Consider the following 23720-nt stretch of genomic DNA (forward strand, 5'->3'; position numbering starts at 1 on the left):
ACCCCATACACCCAAGCCATAGACTGTTCACTCTACTACCACACGGCAAGCGGTACCGGGACCAAAAGGCTCCTGAACAGCTTCTACCCCCATACCAGAGGTCTGCGGAGCAGTTAATCAAATGGCTACCTGGACTATTTGCATTGACCTGTTTTTTGAACTGACGCTCTTGCGCTGACTCTATGCACACTCACTGAACTCAACCCCAACACTCACACATACTTACACTCCAACACACACACACACACATGCATAATGATGCCACACACACTTTCATACTCTTCACATATGCTGCTGCTACTCTGTTTATTATCTATCCTGATTGCCTAGTCACTTTTACCCCTACCTATATATCACTTCAACTACCTCGTACATTGACTTGGTACCGGTACTCCCTGTATATAGCCTCCTTATTGGTATTTATTGCTACTATTTTATATTTTTTATTTGATCATTGTTTGGAAAGGCCTCATAAGTAAACATTTCATGGCTGTAGCAATGGTGAGGTGTGAGTGTCAGGATAACTACATGGCATGTCTCAGGCTGGACACAATGCTGTCAGGATCTCTAGCCCCACCAAATGTTGCTAACATAACCTTATCCAACTGTCAGTGGAGAAACCAGATTGAGTGTTCAAAGATGAAATACCGAAGTTCCTCCGACTGGTGTCATGACTGTCCTGTGAGGATCCAAATAGGTCAGATCAGCTTTGCAATAAGTAACTTCAACCAGACCCCCTCGAGAAAGGAACTGGTGGGGGTCGACAGCTCACACCCTGCTGTAAATCAAGGACAGAACATTCAACTCTCTCCCTCTCCAAATTCACCGGAGGAATGTGCCTTTGTTTCAAAGATTTTCCCGCCAAAACTCTAACACGTTCTAAAGTAAATACTAGAACAATATTTCTAACATAGAACGTGGGGAATGGTCAGAGGCAACCTAAAAGAACACTGATGTCGGTTTGGTTGTAATTTTGTGTTGTCATTTAAAATGTTATAAAGGAAATACTGTAACTTGAAAAGTATACCCACTACATGTACGAGGTTTCCATCCTCCACCTTGTGCATGACATATGAAAAAGGATGACAGTGTTTTTGTTAAGAGAGGGGGGGATTTTAGAAACTATAAGGGGACATTATTTCTATAACTGTGCACAGTAAGTAGTCACTGCCCCCTCGAGTGAGGTCAGAGAACGTGTCACAAACGCCTCACAAATCCTCAACTGGCAGCTTCATTAAATAGTACCCACAAAACACCAGTCTCAACGTCAACAGTGAAGTGGCTGCAGAGTTCCTCTGTCCAATGTCTGTGTTCTTTTGCCCATCTTAATATTTTCTTTTCTTTTTATTGGCTAGTCTGAGGTATAGCTTTTTCTTTGCAACTCTGCCTAGAAGGCCAGCATCCCAGAGTCACCTCTTCACTGTTGACTTTGAGAATGGTGTTTTGCGGGTACTATTTAATGAAGCTGCCAGTTGAGGATTTGTGAGGCATCTGTTTCTCAAACTAGACACTCTAATGTACTTGTCTTCTTGCTTAGTTGTGCACTGGGGCCTCCCACTCCTCTTTCTATTCTGGTTAGAGCCAGTTTGCGATGTTCTGTGAAGGGAGTGGTATACAGCATTGTGCGAGAGCTTCAGTTTCTTGGCAATTTCTAGCATGGAATAGCCTTCCATTCTCATAACAAGAATAGACTGACATGTTTCAGAAAAAAAGTTATTTGTTTCTGGCCATTTTGAGCCTGTAATCGAACCCACAAATGCTGATGCTCCAGATACTCAACTATTCTAAAGGCCAGTTTTATTGCTTCTTTAATCAGGACAAACAGTTTTCAGCTGTGCTAACATAATTGCAAAAGGGTTTTCTAATGATCAATTAGCCTATTGAAATTATAAACTTGGATTATCTAACACAATGTGCCATTGGAACACAGGAGTGATGGCTGCTCAAATGGGCCTCTGTACACCTATGCAGATATTCCATAACAAATCTGAGGTTTCCAGCTACAATAGTCATTCACAACATCAACAATGTATACACTGTATTTCTGATCAATTTGATGTCATTGTAATGGACAATTTTTTAAAACTTCTCTTTCAAAGACAAGGACATTTCTAAGTGACCCCAATCTTTTGAACGGCAATGTAATTAAACCAATTTGTGTAGTACTGAATCATAAGTAAGGCTCAGGTTTTTGCAGACGCAGGAGGTTACGATAGTTCAGAATGATGATATGATACGAGGTTATGATTAATAAGTTGACTGTTTATGGATGTGATAGGTAAATACCTTTAGAGTTTAGTTCAGGAGAAGGTAACTCTTTAAAGAACTGCTCTCAAAGTCCCTTAAATCCTAATGAGTTAATTGTTACATGATTAATTTAAAATTGGGTAACACTGAAACATAGTTAGTTGATTAGATAAATAACAGTCATCAGATTAATGAAAGTAAAGTCACAACACTGGCATGGAAGCGGCTAGTCTTGTAAGGTGTAAGGATAATTAGAAGTCTGAAACTAGGGTATTTGGTGCAGTGAGAGAGACAGGTGGACAGAGACACAGGGAAAGAGAGACAGACGGACAGAGATACAGAGAGGCGGGTGATACATTACAACAATAAAAAGGGAAACAGACAAATAGCTAAAAATACAGAAAGAGAGAGAGTCTGGTAGGCAAACAGACAAACAATTATACAGAATAACAAGTCATAATTCATGCATGTGTGTGTGTCTTAGGGAGAGCGATGAGGTGGATGTTAATGTGTGTGTGAATGAGAGGTATACTAGCAGGGGCCAGAGGTGTGAGTGCATAAAAACACAAAACAAATGAAGGACAATTAATCCAGATGACAGTCCCCTTCCTGTGCCTAGTTCATGTCCCTACTGCTTTGCCTTGTTGTGGGGAAAGTTCATTTTGAGTCATCTGAGGCTCTGTCAGAATCATTGTCCCTCACAGCAACAAAGACACTATTCTTCCATAAACTGAGCGTTTCCTCTTCTGTTGCCTGTTTCTGCATTTTGACACACACAATTTCACACCTCAGTGGCGCCACACACAAACGGGTCACCTGTTGAGAATACCTCCAGATGTCACTGCCCCCCCCCTCTCCTTTCACAATGAAGGCATTTCCTTCTGAGCTGCAAGAAGCCCCAAACATTATGCACTACTGCTTCCTGTCTAGCTCTGCCTCTACAGACCAGGACAGTAACACCGGGATGTAAGCACAGCTCTTACAACACTATGCTAATACAAAATATTTAAAAAATCAAGGGAAGATTAAAGGACTACTATTGTTGTGTGATAATATGTTATCTAGTGTGCAGGGTTGGTGTTGTAGGCTGAGGTTGGCACCAACCGGCTAGGGAGGGAGAACCCAGCGAACCATGGTAACACCCTCATGGGCGAGGTCACGTAGTGTAATGCTAGGGTGGGACCTAGCACAGACCTAAAACTAGTCACAGGAAATAAAGAGCAAGAACACAACTATTTAAAAACTCATATTTAAATTGGCCCTCCTAGGCCCCTCGTCTTGTCCTGCTGCCAACCGTGGTGATAGCCCTAGCTAGAGACCATTTGGAACCACCCGGGCCTCCCCGTTGCTGTCACAGCGTCAACTATATTAAAGCCTTAGAGCCAATGCTACATAGCATGAGGCGGTTACCCAGGGCTAACGTGCCCAAGAATGGGCCTCCCTCTGGGGTCTTATTCCATGTCCTTAGGACGTCTCAAGATCTGTTTAGTCCCTGCCTATCAACCTTAACATGACTCAATCATACCACAATAAGCACCCAATGATGAATATATAAGTCTGGTTTCTCCACAACGATACCAGGAACCTACAGTACATCCACACATTCCAATGCTTCTCACACCTGTCCTTGAGTACCTCCAACCAGTTTCACTTATTTGATCTATTCCGGTACTAGCACACCTGATTCAACATGTTCAACTGATCACTAAGCTCTGGGGTTAGTATCAGGTGTGCTGCTAGTACTGGAACAGATTACATGTGAAACTGGCTGGGGTCGGAGGGTATTCGAGGAGAGGTCCGGGGATCACTTCGTATTCCAGATTAGGACAATAGCTTCACATCTATCCTTGACAGCTAAGCCGGGTGTTTACTCTGTAGAGATACAACTCTCTATGGTTTCCGGTATCGTACCATTACCATTCTCGGTCCTCCTGGCAGTGGGACTTTAAACAGCACTGCTAACAGGGATTAACGCCCGCTTTACACCTGACAGTTAGTAATCCAATGTCACACTAAGACAGCGCTAGCCATGCTAATGGAGGGCTATTTAAAGACACACAGCACACCGTGACTGTCGTTTTTTTCCCCATGCATTCTCCAACCCCAACCTAACGTTACCCAACACCTCGCCTGTGACACGTGCAGGGAAGCCTCTGCCAGACAAGATCTCTAGCTAGCTAGCAAAGCATAATCCCCGCTCTGCCAAATAGACAGACAGACAGACAGATAGATGGCATGGCATGGCATGCACTCCAATGCAATACATTTAATAATAGCCAACGTTTTGACAGCAAGCCTCCTTCATCTGGCCTTCAGGTGGATGGCATGCACGCAGGAGAGAAGAGGAAGGGAGGGAGGGATCACAAAGTCACTGGGGGCTGTAGGGCATGTCTTATAACCTATAGCTTTTTGTATTGATTCAACATCTCATCGGTCACTGCCAATGGACTGGGGAAGTGAAGAGCTTTGACTGGGGTGAACCGGAACAACGTAATTCAGAAAGCACCACATCATGTGACCTGTACAGAGGTCACGATCCGGGACCGAGAGTAACACCATTGTGATACACTGATTAAGACAGAGCACACGATGTACAGGATTTCTCTCACAAAACTGTCGGTCTGTCAATAGATATCTATAGGCTTGGTTTAAATCATTACATTGAAAACAATGTCAGAACCCAGTAAGAATGCCAGGCCAAATTGATCATTGATTGTGTTGTGTGAATGTCACTATCAGATAATCAGGGGTTCTATCCATGTATGAAAATCATGGGGGTTTTCTGCTTGCCTTTCTGGATGGGTTTTTCACGAGACTCAATCCTGCCTTATGAAACAATTCTGTCACTGCACCCAAATGTCCTCTAATGTGGCTGGACTCTGGAGCAGAAGCCATAGAAATGACTAGAACAGGAAAAGTTCCTTAGGCCACAGAACCATGACTTGAATGGGGATAACCGTTCAAGTAATTGTATTTCTATGGCACAAGCCAAGCCAAGAACCTGTGACCACCGACAGGCCCGCCAGGGACTGGGGTTGACCAACAGACAGGCTGGATCACTCTTGTCTAAACACACAGACAGGCAGAGCCAGCCGATGGTTAACGACACGTTTCTACTGTAATGTAGGGGGAACGCCAAGGTGCTGATGGTGAGGCTTAGAATGAAAAGTGGAACAGCATTAATTGGATTCAGTTGCAATTTGATTTTTTTAAAAATTTTCATTATTAAGGTAACATGTCTTGCTAGAACACACAGATCTGATGGCGAGATGGAGAACAGACAGCCTGGGTGTTCATATTACCAACACTGTGCTAACTAGGCTTGAATGACGCCATTGCTAACGCAACAACAATTTATTGCACTTAACGTCCTGGTAGTCTGACATACTATAAACATACAATGAACCTAAAACTAGCATGCTTAAATATACTGAACAAAAATATAAATGCAACATGTAAAGTGTTTGTCCCATGTTTCATGAGCTAAAATAAAAGATCCCAGAAATGTTCCATACGCACAAAAAGCTTATTTCTCTCAAAATGTGTTTACATCCCTGTTAGTGAGCATTTCTCCTTTGCCAAGATAATCCATCCACCTGACAGGTGTGGCATATCAAGAAGCAGATTAAACAGCATGATCATTACACAGGTGCACTTTGTGTTAGGGACATTAGAAATGCCACCCTAAAATGTTCAGTTCTGTCACACAACACCACAGATGTATCAAGTTTTCTGTTGCCAGATAATTTGATGTTAATTTCTCTACCAACGTCGTTTTAGAGAATTTGGCAGACGTCCAACTGGCCTCACAACCGCAGACCATGTGTAACCACGCCAGCCCAGGACCTCCACATCCGGCTTTTTCACCTGTGGAATTGTCTGAGACCAGCCACCCGGACAGCTGATGAAACTGAATAGTATTTCTATCTGTAATAAAGCCTTTTTGTGTGGAAAAACTCACTCTGATTCGCTGGGCCTGGCTCCCCAGTGGGTGGACCTGGCTCCCAACTGGGTGGGCCTATGCCCTTCCAGTCCCACCCATGGCTACACCCCTGCCCAGTCATGTGAAATCCATAGATTAGAGCCTCATTTATTTCAATTGACTGATTTCCTTATATGAACAGTAACTCAGTAAAATCGTTGAAATTCTTGCACGTTGCGTTTATATTTTTGTTCAGTGTTTGTCCAGATTAATAGTAATATTGCCACAACAGTGATGCTTTTGGAAGATAAATCACAGCATGAATAGATTGTAGATCTGTATTGCTTTTCTGTATGTCGTAGATTATGGAGATGAGATTCAAAATGGAGCATTAAATGAATCATGTCGTTTACAGAATGCAGAAATAAAAGGATCCTCGCTCTCTCCATCATTGCAGACAGATGACGTCATCAACACATAACGGGCCAAACATGACCCAGAATGTCCTGTGTGTTTCCCGAACAGCGTTGACCGTGACCGATCAATCTATCCATAGGGTGCAAACGCAGCTACCTCCTGTTGAAAAATGGCCTCGCAACGCAAGCAGGCTATTGGCCGCGCAGATAAGAGGCTACAGCAGAACACACCGTTGGTACCCTGTGTGTGTGTGTGTGTGTGTACCACTCCATACAAAGAGAATTTATACAAGCTAGCCAGCTGGGCACATAAGCTTCTGCACAATAAATCCCAATAATCCTTTACGGGAAGGGAAGACGGTGAGAGAGAGAAAAACACACAGTGTTCAATTAGCTCGGCCATTCTATTGGCATGGTAGAGAGAGACGTTCTCTACAGTGGCTGTGCCCTTCCCACCAAATGACATGTAAGATCCCTGGAATGCATGCACTCAAAATAGGAGCACAGCTTATGACATTTGAAGCTGCCAAACACACACACACACACACACCTAGCAGATGAGACGGATAAATAAATAGAGAATAAATTCAAGTGTCTCTTACCTTCCATCATGATTGCAGATTTGCATTCCTCTATCTCCAAAGAGCCTGGAAAGAAATCAGGAAGGGGAGAGAAGCCCCTGGTTACCAGATGACACGGATAGAATAGAGAACAGAACCTAACACAGGGCTAACCTAGCGCTACAGCTAACACACAGCCTCCAACACTGCCACACGCCGTCTGTCTACTGGCCCAGGGTCCATGCACCACGACTGGGCAGAGAGGGGAGCTGGCTGGGCTCAGTGCCGATCAGAAGCCCGAGAGAGGCTGTGGCTTAGGCCATGGATGCTGCTTCCACTGCTACGGCGCCTCTAACTTACACAATCAGCCAAGGATGCTGAGAGGAGGAGAAAAAAAACTATTGGGAAAAAAAGAGAAAGAGAGGGGGTAGAGAGGGAGGGAGGCAGAGCGAGAGAGAAAGAGAAAGAGGGAGGCTTGCTGAGGTCACAGCTGCTCTCAGCCAATCCTCGAGGTTCTCCGCAGAGTCACATGCATTCGGCTTGCATCCCCTGATAGCCTGGCCCTAGAGAACGACAAACTAGTAGCCTCCCTCCATCACACCACGCATCTATACGCACACACATTCACACACACCTACCCACACACACAGGCAAACTCAAACACAGAGAACACGCACGCGCGCACACACACGAACAAACATAAATAACGCACACACACCCCTCCCCTGCCTACCTTGTGTGTATGTAGACTCTGCAGAGTGATGAATGAGATTAATTATTTGCTCGTCGACAGAATAACGAGCAGGTTAAAGTGAACTGACAGCCCATTTTGAGGACACACTCACGAACACACACCCTGATCCTGGTTACAGAATAAATGTATATGCCCTCCTAACGGGTATACTCCATTCTCTGAAGGTTTAAAAGTCTATTTTCACAGAGCTCGGCCTTCTCTAAGTCTGCCTGCTACTCCCTCCCTTTTCTATATCACTGTTTTTGCTCTGCCTGCTGGCTCAGTATGACTGCTCTCTCTCTCCACCTCCCACCATCCCTCTCTCTCTCCATGCCCCTCCCTTTCTCTCTCCCTCTCCGCTGCCAATGCCATTGGGGATAACGATCAATCATTGTGACGTCAGGGAGACCGACGCCATGTACAGCTGCCTCTCTAGACCCAGCCCAACCGAGGGAGGAGCTACGGTCTTCTATCGTTTATGCTGCTACTGCTACTCTCAGCCTGGATGGATCCAGATTGAGGAGAGGAGGGAGGGAGGTGTGTGTGTGTGTACTGCTACTCTCAGCCTGGATGGACCCAGATTGAGGAGAGGAGGGAGGGAGGTGTGTGTGTGTGTACTGCTACTCTCAGCCTGCTGCCAGTGAGAGGGGATGAGGGAGAGATGGAGGGAGGGGAGAGAACGAGGGTGGGAGGGAGGTGTGGATGTGTGTGTGTGCATGGAGGCTGGTGATTACTTTTAAATGTGGGGGTGGATGGAGCCAGAGGCTAAGGGATGACCACTAACGGAGTAAAGACAAAGAGTGAAAGAGAGAACAAGGGGGAGAACAAGAGAACTGGGGGAGAAAGAGAGAGATTGGGGTGAAATAGAGGAGAGGCAGAGGGAGATAGAGGATGTTTATGTTTCTGGCTATGGAGCAGAGACTGAATAGAGAGAGACATGAGCTGCTGGACAGCCTGGCAATTAGCCAAGCACTGCTCAAGCCTCCATAACAACAACAGCAGCCACAATAATAGTGACAGAGCTACTCTTGCAATAGAAAATTATATTACTCAACAAATGACTAAATCACTTGCAGATGCAGAATATACAATATCTATAAACAATTCAGATTTAAAGAAAGATGTAAGCTAGGCTTCTTACACAGGGAGACAGATGAGACACATGCTGTCCTGCCTGTTTATGAGTCCGCCTGTCACACTTTAAATTGAGCCAGCCCTGTGTCTCTTCGTGTACAATGCATTATCCGGGTCATGCTCAAGCCCATGTGAAATGTTCTCCCTCTCCCGCTTTCTTCTCCCTCCCTCTCGCCCCCTCTCTCCCCCTCTCTCCCCTCATTAAGCCATGGCATGCTCCCTCCCTCTCCCCCTCCCTCTCTCTGTATACTTAACACCCAGCAGATGCTTCCTGAGAGAAGTCCCCTCCCTGCCCACAGCTTTATCTCTTCTCCCCCCTCACCCTCCATTCCTCAGGCTACCCCCGAGCTCTGCCAGACGAGGTGGCTACTCTCCTCCACTGTCCCCCAGAGGAGATTTAGCCACCAGCCGGTGAGCAGTGACAAAAAAAGGGAAGGAGGGAGGGGTAGAGGGGACTTGCTAAATAAAGCCTAAAGTACTACGCTGGGTTTTGAGTCTGGAACATGGTGGCATTGAGACGCTGGCGTTAACTAAGAGAAGACTAGACACTTACAACCAGCAGGATACACTGACTCAGTCATGGCTGTACAGCAAGGGGCTGGGAAACTGCCACCTTAAATCACCAGAGACTGCTACAGCATGAGAGGGGCAAGGAGGCCACAAGACAGAGAAACACAGGGAATCAGGTGGGCACGGAAGACCACCGATTGAGAGAGGGAAAGAGAGATGAGGGAAAAAAAAGGAGAGAAATGAGGAGATGATGAGGGTAAACAGAGGATACGAAAGAAGAGCTGATGAGGGAATGAGGGAAAAGAGATGAGAGGAGCTGGCAGGAGAGAACAGGAAGCAGTGCCTTTTGATCAACTAATTTGAAGGCCATGAAATGTATTTGGCTATTTCAGCCACACCCGTTGCTGACAGGTGTATAGAATCAAGGACACAGCCCTACAGTCTCTATAGACAAATATTAGCACCAGAATGACCCATACTGAAGAGCTCAGTGACTTTCAATATGGCACTGTCATATTGACACCTTTCCCAACAAGTCAGTTTGTCAAATTTCTGCCATGCAAGAGCCGCCCCGGTCAACTGTAAGTGCTGTTATTGTGAAATAGAAACGTCTAGGAGCAACAATGGCTCAGCCGCGAAGTGGTAGGCCACACAAGCTCACAGAACGAGACCGCCGACTGCTGAAGCACGTAAAAATCACCTGTCCTCAGTTGCAACACTGACTACCGAGTTCCAAACTGCCTCTGGAAGCAACGTCAGCACAAGAACTGTTCATCGGGAGCTTCATGAAATGGGTTTCCATGGCCGAGCAGCAACACACAAGCCTAAGATCACCATGAGCAATGCCAAACAGACGCTGGAGTGGTGTAAAGCTTGCTGCCATTGGACTCTGGGACAGTGGAAACGCGTTCACTGGAGTAATGAGCCATGCTTCATCATCTGGCAGTCCAACGGGCGAATATGGATTTGGCGGATGCCAGGAGAATGCTACCTGCCCAAATGCATAGTGCCAACTGTAAAGTACGGTGGACGAGGAATAATGGTCTTGGGTGGTTTTTCATGGTTCGGCCCATGCCCCTTAGTTCCAGTGAAGAGAAATCTTAACGCTACAGCATACAATGACATTCTAGACGATTCTGTGCTTCCAACTTCGTGGCAACAGTTTTGGGAAACACCTTTCCTGTTTCAGCAGGGCCCATAAGTAAGCACTTCACTGTTAGTCTACACCTGTTGTTTACGAAAAATGTGGCAAATAAAATGTGATTATGATTTTAAACTGCTGTGGTCGGAGGGGCTTTGCTCGTTTTAGTTACTGTATTTCTATGGCTGGAAAACTGGAGTACAGCTCCAGGAATGGTAGGTCACTGTCACAACAGCCTACTGCAAGCATGCTTATTGAGACATGCTTACTGGCCAGGGTGTGCAGGCTTTTGTTCCAGCTCAGCTCTAACACACATGATTCAACCAATTGTGATCTAAATTGAAGATTGTGATGAAATGATTAGCTGAAGCAGGAGTGTTAGAGCTGGGCTGAAACAACAACAACAAAAAAACATGCACTTGCTATTGATCTCCTGGACTGGAGTCTGGGACCCCTGCATTTGGCAGATAATGGTAGCTTCCATCAGTTGCAGCACTCCGCACAACTACAAGCAGTTACGTCAGATAGCCAGTAGGAGGAGGTGAAGAGAGTAGGAGGAGCTGAAGGAGCAAAACCCACAGAAAGGAGGACAGAACGTTTCCTGTGGAGTAGATATCCTCATCCAGAGCCACGTATTTAGCATTTGTATTTATTTATCTTAAAACACTTGGCTCGGTCCTCACCTACCAATTGTCTACCCCTTCTGTGGTGCAGCTCTACTCTACTAGTCCCTGACCCATTTCTACTGCAGGTAGACTAGAGGATCCTTTAAGGACAGCAGCAGACCACGTGGGCACTGTTCTGATCTACATTGTGGGCCTCCCTCTACTATACCTCTCTGTGACGCCGCTGCACCAAACACAACCAAGAGAGTAACAGGTACATTTGGGAGGGGCATGTATACATCCGCACGCACAGAAATAAAAAAGACAACACAACTATAGAAGGCACACATACTTGTAAGCACCGCAACGCACACAGTTGCAGTGCAGTAGTGCACCCGCACACATTCACACAGAGGAAGTTGACAGAGAGGGGAGGAAAGAGAGAGAGAGGTGTGCATACCTGCGACAATGCGAAACCAGCCGGTACACAGCTCCTCAGCCATCTACAGCAATCTCCATGGAGCAGGTCACATATCTGGAATATCCACAGGGGGACAGAGAGATGGAAGGACGAAGGGATGGGAAATAGAGATGGACGGCAGTGTCTGTGAGGAGAGAAAGAAAGAGAGGGACCAGTCGCATTAGAGGAGGAGTGAGGATGACTGCACCTGACTGAGCTCCCTGGTTGAGGGGACAGATGCGCACACACACACACACACACTGAAGGACCTGTGGAAAATGCTAATGTAGTCCTGTAGAAGTGCTGTCTGGGCCGCTGTCGGTCAGTGAAAGTGACGATACACAAACAGCCTGAGTGTACCTGACCTGTATAGAAAAGAGCCACTTCTCTGTGCACTGAACACTGGGCCAGTGGCATTAACCCCTTGCACCCTGGGAGAAAGAGGGGAAACGAGCAAGGAGAGGAAGGAGAGAGAAAGGAGAGATAAGGGTGAGAACAGGGGAAATGTGTCAGATTAGTAAGAGAAATAGGATGAATCCTCCTACTTTTAACAGTCTTTCATTAATGTATGGAGGAAATAAAATAAAACATAAACAATAAACAGGATGGAAAGACAAACTTTCTGCAGCAGAGACACCAGTGCCACATGCCTCTGCTGCCTCCTGCTGGTTGTATTCTAACAGTGCATCTCTTTCTATACATCTGACACTGCCAGAGTGTCATACAACTGGCCTTGTGAACTCATCGCTCTGATTATCACACTTGGCAGTGTTGAGATGTCTTTTAAACGTCACTGTGGTTGACACAATGGTTAACCACCCTTAGATGTCAGGGGTCACATATGGTACATAGATGGTTGTTGGTATAAAACAAATCAAATGACCTACCACATCAAAATGCAATTGAATTAAAATGGCAAAAAAAAAAAATAATAATAATGTAATAGATTGCAGTTTCAGCGCCTAATCAGATGTCATTTTAGACACTCTGAAATCAGACAATGAACTGACTGCATAATTGTAAAGGCAGGCGGACAAATTAAAATGCATCTAGAAATGTAACATCGGACAGGACACATTTTTACTAAGCCTAGAATATCCCGTTGAAGTGGTGCACTGCCTGTCTCAAGCCTGAGTCGGATACAATCTCCATCAAACAGTTATAGTTGTGACTAGATGATGTGTCCTGATGGCATTACATGTTTTACACGTGTGCAACTCCTACATTAAACATGACTACTGGCTGCCTCAACTGACTCTTCCTCCCAGAATACTGTATGACCCGTTCTGACAAGCACTGCCTTCTCCGCTCCTGAGCGGAGAGAAAGATGTCATTGATATCAGAATATCAGAGCAGAGCCTAGCCTGCTGCTGCAGTGTCATCTCAACTCAGTATCTCTTTTCCTCCTCCACTTTTAGCAGAGCTCAACAGCCTGCTCTTGACGCTTACAGACACGATCATTCATCTGCTGAAGTTCATGATACAGCAGTTCTTAATTGCCAGATATTCCTCCCACATGCTTGACACTGTAACAAGGTGAGGGATTTTCCATTTCAAATGCAGCGGAATTGGACAAACAAACAGGCTGCCAAGACATCCCCTCATCCTCTCCCGCTCTCTCTCTCTTTCTCCCCCTCTCTCTCTCTTTCTCCCGCTCCCTCTCGCACGCTCCCTCTCGCACGCTCCCTCTCGCACGCTCCCTCTCGCACGCTCCCTCTCGCACGCTCCCTCTCGCACGCTCGCTCCCAGCCTCCATCAGTCTCTCTCGCTGACCTACTTTTACTCTCGCATCAGCAGAGGGCAGTCTTGCACTTGGCACATCGTTCCTCCATCATTCGTCTCTGGATCCCTTCACATCCCTTTTCAACAACAAAAACAGCAGTGTTTTTCCACTAACCCAGAAACCAATTAAATATATATCCAATAGTAAGCTAAAGGTAAAGTGTCAATTTTCTGGCGATCTATTTGAAAGGAGGGTGATTGATGATTTGAGTACTCGGAGTGAAGATGGTGCTTCTGTCCCGAGTGCTGGGCAACGGTCAAACATGTCCCCTCGGCGCGTGATAGCGGTGCAAAGACGAGAGGGGAGACCAGGAGTGGCGAGGGACAGCGGCAGTCAAGGGGATGACTAAGGGTGTCAAACTGAGGCTGAGCTGACACAAACAAACATTAAGATAGAACGGTGAAAGGTCTCCTGCTCTTTTTTTCTATCAATGTAATTGTCTGCATCATTTGCAATCCCCCTTATATATTTTCTATAAATATAACATTTTAAATATATATATATATTTATTTATTTTCCTTTATTATTGTCCCCTAACCCTACCACCTCTCCCCTAATTGGATTAAACTAATGGAAAAGAACACTTAGGCTTCCACTTCCAACTTATACATACTATATTCAGTGGGGAGAACAAGTATTTGATACACTGCCGATTTTGCAGGTTTTCCTACTTATAAAGCATGTAGAGGTCTGTCATTTTTGTCATAGGTACACTTCAACTGTGAGAGACGGAATCTAAAACGTGATCCTAACTGACCTAAAACAGGGAATTTAAACTAGGATTAAATGTCAGGGATTGTGTAAAACTGAGTTTAAATGTATTTGGCTAAGGTGTATGTTAACTTCCGACTTCAACTGTATAAATAGCATTCGATTAGTTCCAAGAATATTTTATCATTTAAATCATCATTGAAAAACTAGAAGTTTTGATTCTGGCGTCGTTTTGTGTATCAGTTCATAAAGCATGTGGCATGGAATCGGTACATCGAAAATCTCTTCCCAAATATTTAAATGAAACTGGTATACTTTTTTTATACATCACAATTTTCTTTAACCAATTTCGGTTCCTTACTTTCCTTACTTTCTCCCCCTTCCACTTGCCTCTTCCATTTTTGCAGTAATACTGCAATTAGTTGGTTGTAATTTTGGATAAAGCAGAAATGTCCATATATTTTTGTTAGCTGCATGTGTGACAACTCCCCCAGTCCTATTTATGACAGAATTTACAAAGATTGTACAAGTGCTTGAGAGAATGCCAAGAGTGTGCAAAGCTGTCATCAAGGCAAAGGGTGGCTACTTTGAATAATCTAAGACATATATTGATTTGAATAACACGTTTTTGGTTACTACATGATTCCATATGCGTTTCATAGTTTTGACTTCTTCACTATTATTCTACATTGTAGAAAATAGGAAAAATAAAGAAAAACCCACAAATGAGGAGGTGTCCAAACTTTTGACTGGTACAGTATAAATAGCCCTGTCTAATTGTCTGGTTTGCCATTCAAAAATACAATTTAATATTTTTTGCTCATATAATACATTTTAAAAAACAAGTCGTTAGATGTAGGCAGGGCCATAAGCAAATAGGTAAACTGGGATATGACTAAAGAGTTAATCAGAGTGATTTTTCCACACAGTGCAGACATTATTAATATTGTAAATGAAGATTGTAGCTGGAAACGGCAGATTTTTTATGGAATATCTACATAGATGTTCAGAGTAGAGGTTGGCCGACTCATCGGAATGACCGATTAATTAGGGCCGGTTTCAAGTTTTCATAACAATCGTAAATCGGTATTTTTGGGCGCCGATTTGCCGATTAACTTGGTAAGTCAGTTATTTAACCAGGTAAGTCAGTTAAGAACACATTCTTATTTCCAATGACGGCCGAGGAACGGTGGGTTAACTGCCTTGTTCAGGGGTAGAATTTCACCTTGTCAGCTCGGGGGATCAATCTTGCAACCTTACAGTTAACTAGTCCAATGCAATAACGACCTGCCTCTCTCTCGTTGCACTCCACAAGGAGACTTGGAGCCTGTTACACAAATGCAGCAAGCCAAGGTAAGTTGCTAGCTAGCATTAAACTTATCTTATAAAAAACAATCAATCATAATCACTAGCTAACTACACATGGTTGATGATATTACTAGATATTATCTAGCGTGTCCTGCGTTGCATATAATCTGACTGAGTATACAAGTATCTGACTGAGCGGTGGTAGGCAGAAGCAGGCACGTAAACATTCATTCAAACAGCACTTTTGTGCGTTTTGCCAGCAGCTCTTCGTTGTGCGTCAAGCATTGCGCTGTTTATGACTTCAAGGCGGCTATCAACTCCCGAGATGAGGCTGGTGTAACCGACGTGAAATGGCTAGCTAGTTAGCGCGCGCTAACTAGAGGTACTGAAGCTATACTGTTACACTGGCAATACTAAAGTGCCTATAAGAACATCCAATAGTCAAAGGTTAATGAAATACAAATGGTATAGAGGGAAATAGTCCTATAATTCCTATAATAACTACAACCTAAAACTTCTTACCTGGGAATATTGAAGACTCATGTTAAAAGGAACCACCAGCTTTCATATGTTCTCATGTTCTGAGCAAGGAACTGAAACGTTAGCTTTCTTACATAGCACATATTGCACTTTTACTTTCTTCTCCAAACACTTTGTTTTTGCATTATTTAAACCAAATTGAACATGTTTCATTATTTACTTGAGGCTAAATTGATTTTATTGATGTATTATATTACGTTAAAAATAAGTGTTCATTCAGTATTGTTGTACAACAACAAAAAATGTAATCATCCGATTAATCGGAATCTGCTTTTTTGGTCTGCCAATAATCGGTATCGCCGTTGAAAAATCATAATCGGTCGACCTCTAGCCCATTATCAGCAACCGTCACTCCTGTTCAAATGGCAAGTTGTGTTAGCTAATCCAAGTTTATAATTTTAAAAGGCTAATCATTAGAAAACCCTTTTGCAATTATGGTAGAATTGAGTATCTGGAGCATCAGCATTTGTGGGTTCGACTACAGTCTCAAAATGGCCAGAAACAAAGAACTTCCTTCTGAAACTCATCAGTCTATTCTTGTTCTGAGAAATGAAGGCTATTCCATGTGAGAAATTGCCAAGAAACTGAAGATCTCGTAAGATCAGTTTAATTGCTTCTTTAAATCAGCACGACAGTTTTCAGCTGTGCTAACAATTGTAAAAGGGTTGTCTAATGATCAATTAGCCTTTTAAAATTATAAACTTGAATTAGCTAACACAACGTGCCATTGGAACACAGAAGTGATGGTTGCTGATAAATGGGCCTCTGTATGCCTATGTAGATATTCCATTTTTTTAAAAATTATCTGCCGTTTCCAGCTACAATAGTCATTTACAAAATGAACAATATTTCTGATAATTTTAATGTTATTTAATGTGCTTTTCTTTCAAAAACAAGGAAATATCTAAGTGACCCCAAAATTTTGAACGGTAGTGGACATGTATTTTCCTTTCCATGGTAGCAAGATCTTGTCTTTTTTTGCTAACTTTCTATTAAAATGTATTGTAATGAGATTATTTCTTTCTTTTGGGATATGAATAATGAGTATGTCCACTTCACTGTCAGACCATTTTATTGGTAAACTACACAGTAATGTAAAAGTTTTATTTTTTGTGATCCAATACATAATATAGTACACATTATAATTAGATTTTAATAGCTAACATTTCAATGGCCATAATAAATAGATATGCCAATAGCGGACCACCTTGTTTACTCCTTGATAGGTTAAGAGTTTCTGAGAAGTAACCATTATTTACTATTTCACACCTAGGGTTAATATACATAACTTTAACCCATTGAAAAAGGTATTCTCCAAAATTGAAATATTCCATTTATATATAAATTCCAGTCGTACTTTATCAAAAGCCTTTTCAAAGTCAGATATGAATACCAGGCCTGGTTTCACAGATTTTTCACAGTTTTCTGTTGTTTCCAGTACTTGTGTTATATTATCTTCAAGGTATCGTCCATTTAAAAATGGATTAGGATGAATCATATTCAACAATACCTTTTTAATTATATGCACTGTCCTAGAATTGTTGCATCACAACAATGAAGTGTAAGGGGCCTCCAATTTTTTAAATGGACTGAATCTTTATACTTACCACCTGGGTCCTGTTTTAGTAATAGTGAAATCAGACCGTTGAGTATCTGATAATCTACCATTTTTATAGGAGTGGTTAAAACATGCTAATAACAAGTACATAAAAAAAAATATCTTAACTGGTATGCCATCCAGCCTTGGAGTTTTCCTGGATGTAAAGGCTTTAATTACATCAAGAAGTTCCTCCTGGCTTTCACACGAGTCTTTCTGTACAGCTGTTCATTTTTACATTGTTAATAGAAAAAAAACATTACAATTAACTTCGGACGATGCTGGGACAATTGTGCGCCGCCCTATTGAACTCCCAATCACGGCTGGTTGTGGTGCAGCCTGGAATTGAACCAGGGTCTGTGGTGATCTCTCTAGCACTGAGATGCAAAGCCTTAGACCGCTGCGCCACTCGGGAGCCCACTTAGATCATGAATATTCAGGTAGAAATAAGTTGTGAAGCAACTGCTCTCTATCCCGCTCAACACACATTATTCTGTCTCTTTAACGTAGCAGGCATAAAAGAAACACATACCGGACAAGTAGGCATGCAATGGATTATGGTCATTATGGTCATTGTAATGTCACCATGGAAAGGCCAAGGCTCCATTCCACCAAAACAGGCTGAAATTTCTGGCAGTCTTTTCAAACAGCTCGTATACTCAAAAGGCATCATCATACTTTTCACAATATTATTCCAACTTCATAGTGTGGAAATATATATAGAACACAGGTAAATGACGTTTTTGACTGCACTGGGCCTTTAAGGTAGTGTGTGTCCCAGACACACTACAGGCAGAGCTAAACCCCATCAGCAACAGACTAAACAAACCAATCAAACGTCAGCCGACCAACAACCAGTAAGTGGATGCTAATTACCCTAAAAGGCCCGGATAACCCCACCCTTACCCTAAGTCTCTCCCTCTCCCTTGGGCAGGGCAAAGTGAGCTGTGTCTGGGGTGTCATTGTGTCATTAGGTCACTGTGGGCAAGACAAACAGAGGACATGGCTGGCCGAGCGGCACGTAGGCACATGGACATAGCCCAGTCTTATCACCTCCTTGCTGAGTCTTGCTCTCGCTTGGCCTGGTGGAATGTTTTGGTTAGAACCCACCGCTTCCTAATCAGCATTCCTCATCACCAGGGCTGACAGAGGGGTGAGAGGGGAGTTGTGGATCGCCACGGCAACCTGCAAGAAGAGCCACGCTGCTGCCGTTCAGGACTGAGACAGAGACCTGACACACAGCCCAAGGGCCAGGGGAGCTGAATGGACTTCCCTTTCAGAGGAGAACATCAGGTCACATTGACTCAGTGTGACGACTCACTGTGGACATTGGTGCTTTATCTTCCTGCAGTGGTCCCAATGGTCTTAAACTAATAAGGGATAACTGCTGTATGTGATGGTAGCAACACAACATGCCTCTTCCAGTAAGACTGAGCAGTGAGCCCACCTCTTCACAGAAACAACAGGTTTATTGTTTACTCCCCAGATTGGTTATGTTTATTGTGGAGCCTCTCTCTACTTAGCCTCTACCACAGTCTATACCAAATAACACTCCGTAAGACTACAGACCCCTACAGTTTTAACTACCTGGCCAGGACAAAACTCTAGGCCTTAGGTCATGTAATCAGGAAAAACTCCTGTCCATATGCATATTATAATAATAACAACTAGATTGCAATTGTACATGAAGTACTATTGATGGGACTTGCTTTAACTCTTTAAAAGTATTTTTTGTGGTAATGGTAAATGTTTAAAGCAAAGCAGTTTTAAAGTATGTATGGTTTAGAAAAATGATATAGTAGTGATACTGTTTGCAGTAGTAATGATGGGGACTGGTTATAGTTGAAAAAGTAGGTAGATGAAAAGTTAAAATAGCCTGAACATTTGAAAGTTGGTTTGTTGTTTCTAGCTTGAACGGTTTAAGAGTTATTGTTGGTGGGTTATTTTATGCTAATTTCTATAGACTGTAAAACATGTTAAGACTTTGAAGTTAGGATAATGTGAACATGTGGAAGTTGGTTTGGTGTCTTTACCTTGAACGGTTCAAGAATGAATGTTGGGGTGTTATTTTACTCAAATGTCTATGGTTAATAGTTTATAAAAGTTTTACAGAATTTGAAGTTAGGATAGCCTGAACATGTGAAAGCTGGTTTGGTGTATGTAGCTGGAACAATTTAAGAGTTACTGTTGTTGGGTTAAAGTATTCAAATGTATATAGTTATTAGTTCATAAAAGTTTTCATGAATTTTAAGTTAGGATAGCCTGAACATGTGAAAGTGTTGCTATTATTGTTGGTAGTAATTATATGCATGCACGTTTACATAGACATACAGTGCCTTGCGAAATTATTCATCCCCCTTGAACTTTGTGACCTTTTGCCACATTTCAGGCTTCAAACATAAAGATATAAAACTGTATTTTTTTGTGAAGAATCAACAACAAGTGGGACACAATCATGAAGTGGAACGACATTTATTGGATATTCCAAACTTTTTTAACAAATCAAAAACTGAAAAATTGGGCGTGCAAAATTATTCAGCCCCTTTACTTTCAGTGCAGCAAACTCTCTCCAGAAGTTCAGTGAGGATCTCTGAATGATCCAATGTTGACCTAAATGACTAATGATGATAAATACAATCCACCTGTGTGTAATCAAGTCTCCGTATAAATGCACCTGCACTGTGATAGTCTCAGAGGTCCGTTAAAAGCGCAGAGAGCATCATGAAGAACAAGGAACACACCAGGCAGGTCCGAGATACTGTTGTGAAGAAGATTAAAGATTTTCCAAGCTTTAAACATCCCAAGGAGCACTGTGCAAGCGATAATATTGAAATGGAAGGAGTATCAGACCACTGCAAATCTACCAAGACCTGGCCGTCCCTCTAAACTTTCAGCTCAAACAAAGAGAAGACTGATCAGAGATGCAGCCAAGAGGCCCATGATCACTCTGGATGAACTGCAGAGATCTACAGCTGAGGTGGGAGACTCTGTCCATAGGACAACAATCAGTCGTATATTGCACAAATCTGGCCTTTATGGAAGAGTGGCAAGAAGAAAGCCATTTCTTAAAGATATCCATAAAAAGTGTTGTTTAAAGTTTGCCACAAGCCACCTGGGAGACACACCAAACATGTGGAAGAAGGTGCTCTGGTCAGATGAAACCAAAATTGAACTTTTTGGCAACAATGCAAAACGTTATGTTTGGCGTAAAAGCAACACAGCTGAACACACCATCCCCACTGTCAAACATGGTGGTGGCAGCATCATGGGTTGGGCCTGCTTTTCTTCAGCAGGGACAGGGAAGATGGTTAAAATTGATGGGAAGATGGATGGAGCCAAATACAGGACCATTCTGGAAGAAAACCTGATGGAGTCTGCAAAAGACCTGAGACTGGGACAGAGATTTGTCTTCCAACAAGACAATGATCCAAAACATAAAGCAAAATCTACAATGGAATGGTTCAAAAATAAACATATCCAGGTGTTAGAATGGCCAAGTCAAAGTCCAGACCTGAATCCAATCGAGAATCTGTGGAAAGAACTGAAAACTGCTGTTCACAAATGCTCTCCATCCAACCTCACTGAGCTCAAGCTGTTTTGCAAGGAGGAGTGGGAAAAAATGTCAGTCTCTCGATGTGCAAAACTGATAGAGACATACCCCAAGCGACTTACAGCTGTAATCGCAGCAAAAGGTGGCGCTACAAAGTATTAACTTAAGGGGGCTGAATAATTTTGCACGCCCAATTTTTCAGTTTTTGATTTGTTAAAAAAGTTTGAAATATCCAATAAATGTCGTTCCACTTCATGATTGTGTCCCACTTGTTTTTGATTCTTCACAAAAAAATACAGTTTTATATCTTTATGTTTGAAGCCTGAAATGTGGCAAAAGGTCGCAAAGTTCAAGGGGGCCGAATACTTTCGCAAGGCACTGTAATTTATAGCACAGACCTGAGCTAGACCAGAGCTAGTGTGAGGCACAGCTAGCTAGCTACACCCAGGACCAGAGCTAGTGCAGACCAGAGCAATAGTTGTGATCAGTAGTTTTGCGGTCAGTAGTTGTGGTTCAATAGTTGTGGTCAGCAGTTGTGTGGTCAGTAGCTGTGGTCAGTAATTGTGGTGGTCAATAGTTTTGTGGTCAGTAGTCGTGTGGTTGTGGTCAGTAGTTATGGTGATTAGAAGTGTGGTCAATAGTTGTGTGGTCAGAATATATGTGGTTGTGGTCAGTAGTTGTATGGTTGTGGTCAGTAGATGTGGTCAGCAGTTGTGTGGCTGTGGTCAGTAATTGTGGTAAGTAGTTGAGTGGTCAGTAGTGGTGTGTTCAGAAGTTATGTGGTTGGGGTCAGAAGTTATGTGGTTGGGGTCAAAAGTTGTGTGGTTGTGGTCAGTAGTTGTGTGGTTGTGGTCAGTAGTTGTGTGGTTGTGGTCAGTTATTGTGCCTAGGTGGTTGTGATCAGTAATGGTCAGTAGTTATGGTGATTTAGTTGTGTGGGAAGAACTTGTGTGGTTGTGGTCAGTAGATGTGTGGTTGTAGTCAACAGTAGTGGTCAGTAGTTGTGTGGTTGTAGTCAATAGTAGTGGTCAGTTGTTGTGGTCCTTAGTTGTGATGTGATCAGTAATTGTTTGGTCAGAAGTTGTGTGGTTGTGGTCAGTATTTGTGAATGTAGTCAGAAGTTGTGTGGTTGTAGTCAGTAATTGTGGTGGTCAGTAGTTATGTGGTCAGAAGGTGTGTTGTTGTGGTCAGTAGTTGTGTGGTTGTGGTCACGAGATGTGGTCAGCAATTGTGTGGTTGTGGTCAGTAAATCTGGTCAGAAGTTGTGTGGTTGCGTTTAAAAGTTGTGTTGTCAATAGTTGTGTGGTTGTGGTCCCCAAATGTGTTTAGTGGTTGTGTGGTTCTGATCATAAGTTGTGTGGTCAGTGGTTGTGGTCAGCAGTTGTGTAGTTGTGGTCACTAGCTGTGTGGTTGTGGTCACTAGACGTGGTCAGCAGTTGTGTGGTTGCAATCAGAAGTTGTGTGGTTGTGGTCAGTAGTTGTGGTCAGTAGCTTTGTGGTTGTGGTCAACAGTTGTGGTCAGTAGTTTTGTGGTTGTGATCAGTAGTTGTGTGGTTATGGTCAGATGTTGTGTGGTTGTGGTCAGTAGTTGTGTGGCTGTGGTCACTAAATGTCGTCAGCAGTTGTGGTCAGTAGTTGTGGTCACTAGATGTGGTCAGCAGTAGTGTGGTTGTGGTCAGAAGTTGTGTGGCTATGGTCAGTAGTTGTGTGGTCAGAAGATGAGTGGTTGTGGTCAGACATTGTGTGGTTGGGGTCAAAAGGTATGTGATTGTGGTCAGTTAGATTTGTTGCCAATGAAATGTACCTGGCTAAAAGGTGAGCCACTTTCGTGGTACCGGTTATCCTGAGTTGAACTCAGAGTTGACCAAAGTTACCTCCTCAAGTCTGATTCATAGTATAGGGCACAGTAGAACCAGTTCAGTGGCAAATCTGATGACGGTGACATCTCAGTTTACCCTCAGCCTGATTTTTTTCTCTGCTCCACAGTTTACCACACATACACACACCGAGTGGAAAAGATTAGTTAGTCACCAGTGTGTGTGACGCTCCGTGGTCTGGTCTGCAGCCTGAACTAATGAGGTGATGTCAACACCAACCCAAAGTGTTCCTCTTACTCAGAACCTATTAGCACGTCCACAGGGGCCAGGTCTGTATAAACATACAGCATTACTCACTCCACTATCAGATCCCATCTTTAAACATACATATACAATACACTGCCTGCTCTGATGAGCTAGTTTCCCCAAAACCTCAAAATGGAGTTAGCAACTGACGTGATTTGAGGACGTTTCAAAGGAGATTCAAAAGTGCAAAAATTATGGAACTATAATCAGGAAAGAGTGTGATATTTGTCCAGGCATAGCAGGCCATCACCACTAGGCTAAAAGTAGAAAGTTACAGCTCTAAGCATAATGCAATTATAAATGGAATGGCGTTTCAGAAATGATCCATAAACGATCACACTTTCATAACCATATCAATCTCTTTCTCTCCTCTGTCAGTC

At 43.2% G+C, this 23720-nt stretch overlaps 1 protein-coding gene across 22 annotated transcripts in view; it reads right to left on the reverse strand.

The window, feature by feature from the left end:
- Window positions 1–23720, reverse strand: part of LOC110520999 (SH3-containing GRB2-like protein 3-interacting protein 1) — a 111026-nt gene that overhangs the window by 76651 nt on the left and 10655 nt on the right. For 20 of the 22 annotated variants that reach the window (XR_016495250.1, XR_016495248.1, XR_016495249.1 and 17 more), the window contains exons 2-3: window positions 11729–11873; window positions 7188–7232 (exon numbers count right to left, since the gene is read on the reverse strand). Coding sequence is in view for 19 of the 22 variants with exons in the window: in XM_090231964.1 (XP_090088090.1) it covers window positions 7188–7232; window positions 11729–11771 (88 nt within the window). In the remaining 3 variants the exon portion in view is untranslated. Of the gene's footprint in view, window positions 1–7187; window positions 7233–7878; window positions 8224–11728; window positions 11874–23720 lie in introns of those variants that run through there. The other 2 variants (XM_090231973.1, XM_090231971.1) reach the window with 1 other exon arrangement.

The sequence above is a fragment of the Oncorhynchus mykiss genome, chromosome 4 (assembly GCF_057628025.1).
Source record: "Oncorhynchus mykiss isolate SJ-2025 chromosome 4, ASM5762802v1, whole genome shotgun sequence".
Taxonomy (NCBI): Eukaryota; Metazoa; Chordata; class Actinopteri; order Salmoniformes; family Salmonidae; genus Oncorhynchus; species Oncorhynchus mykiss.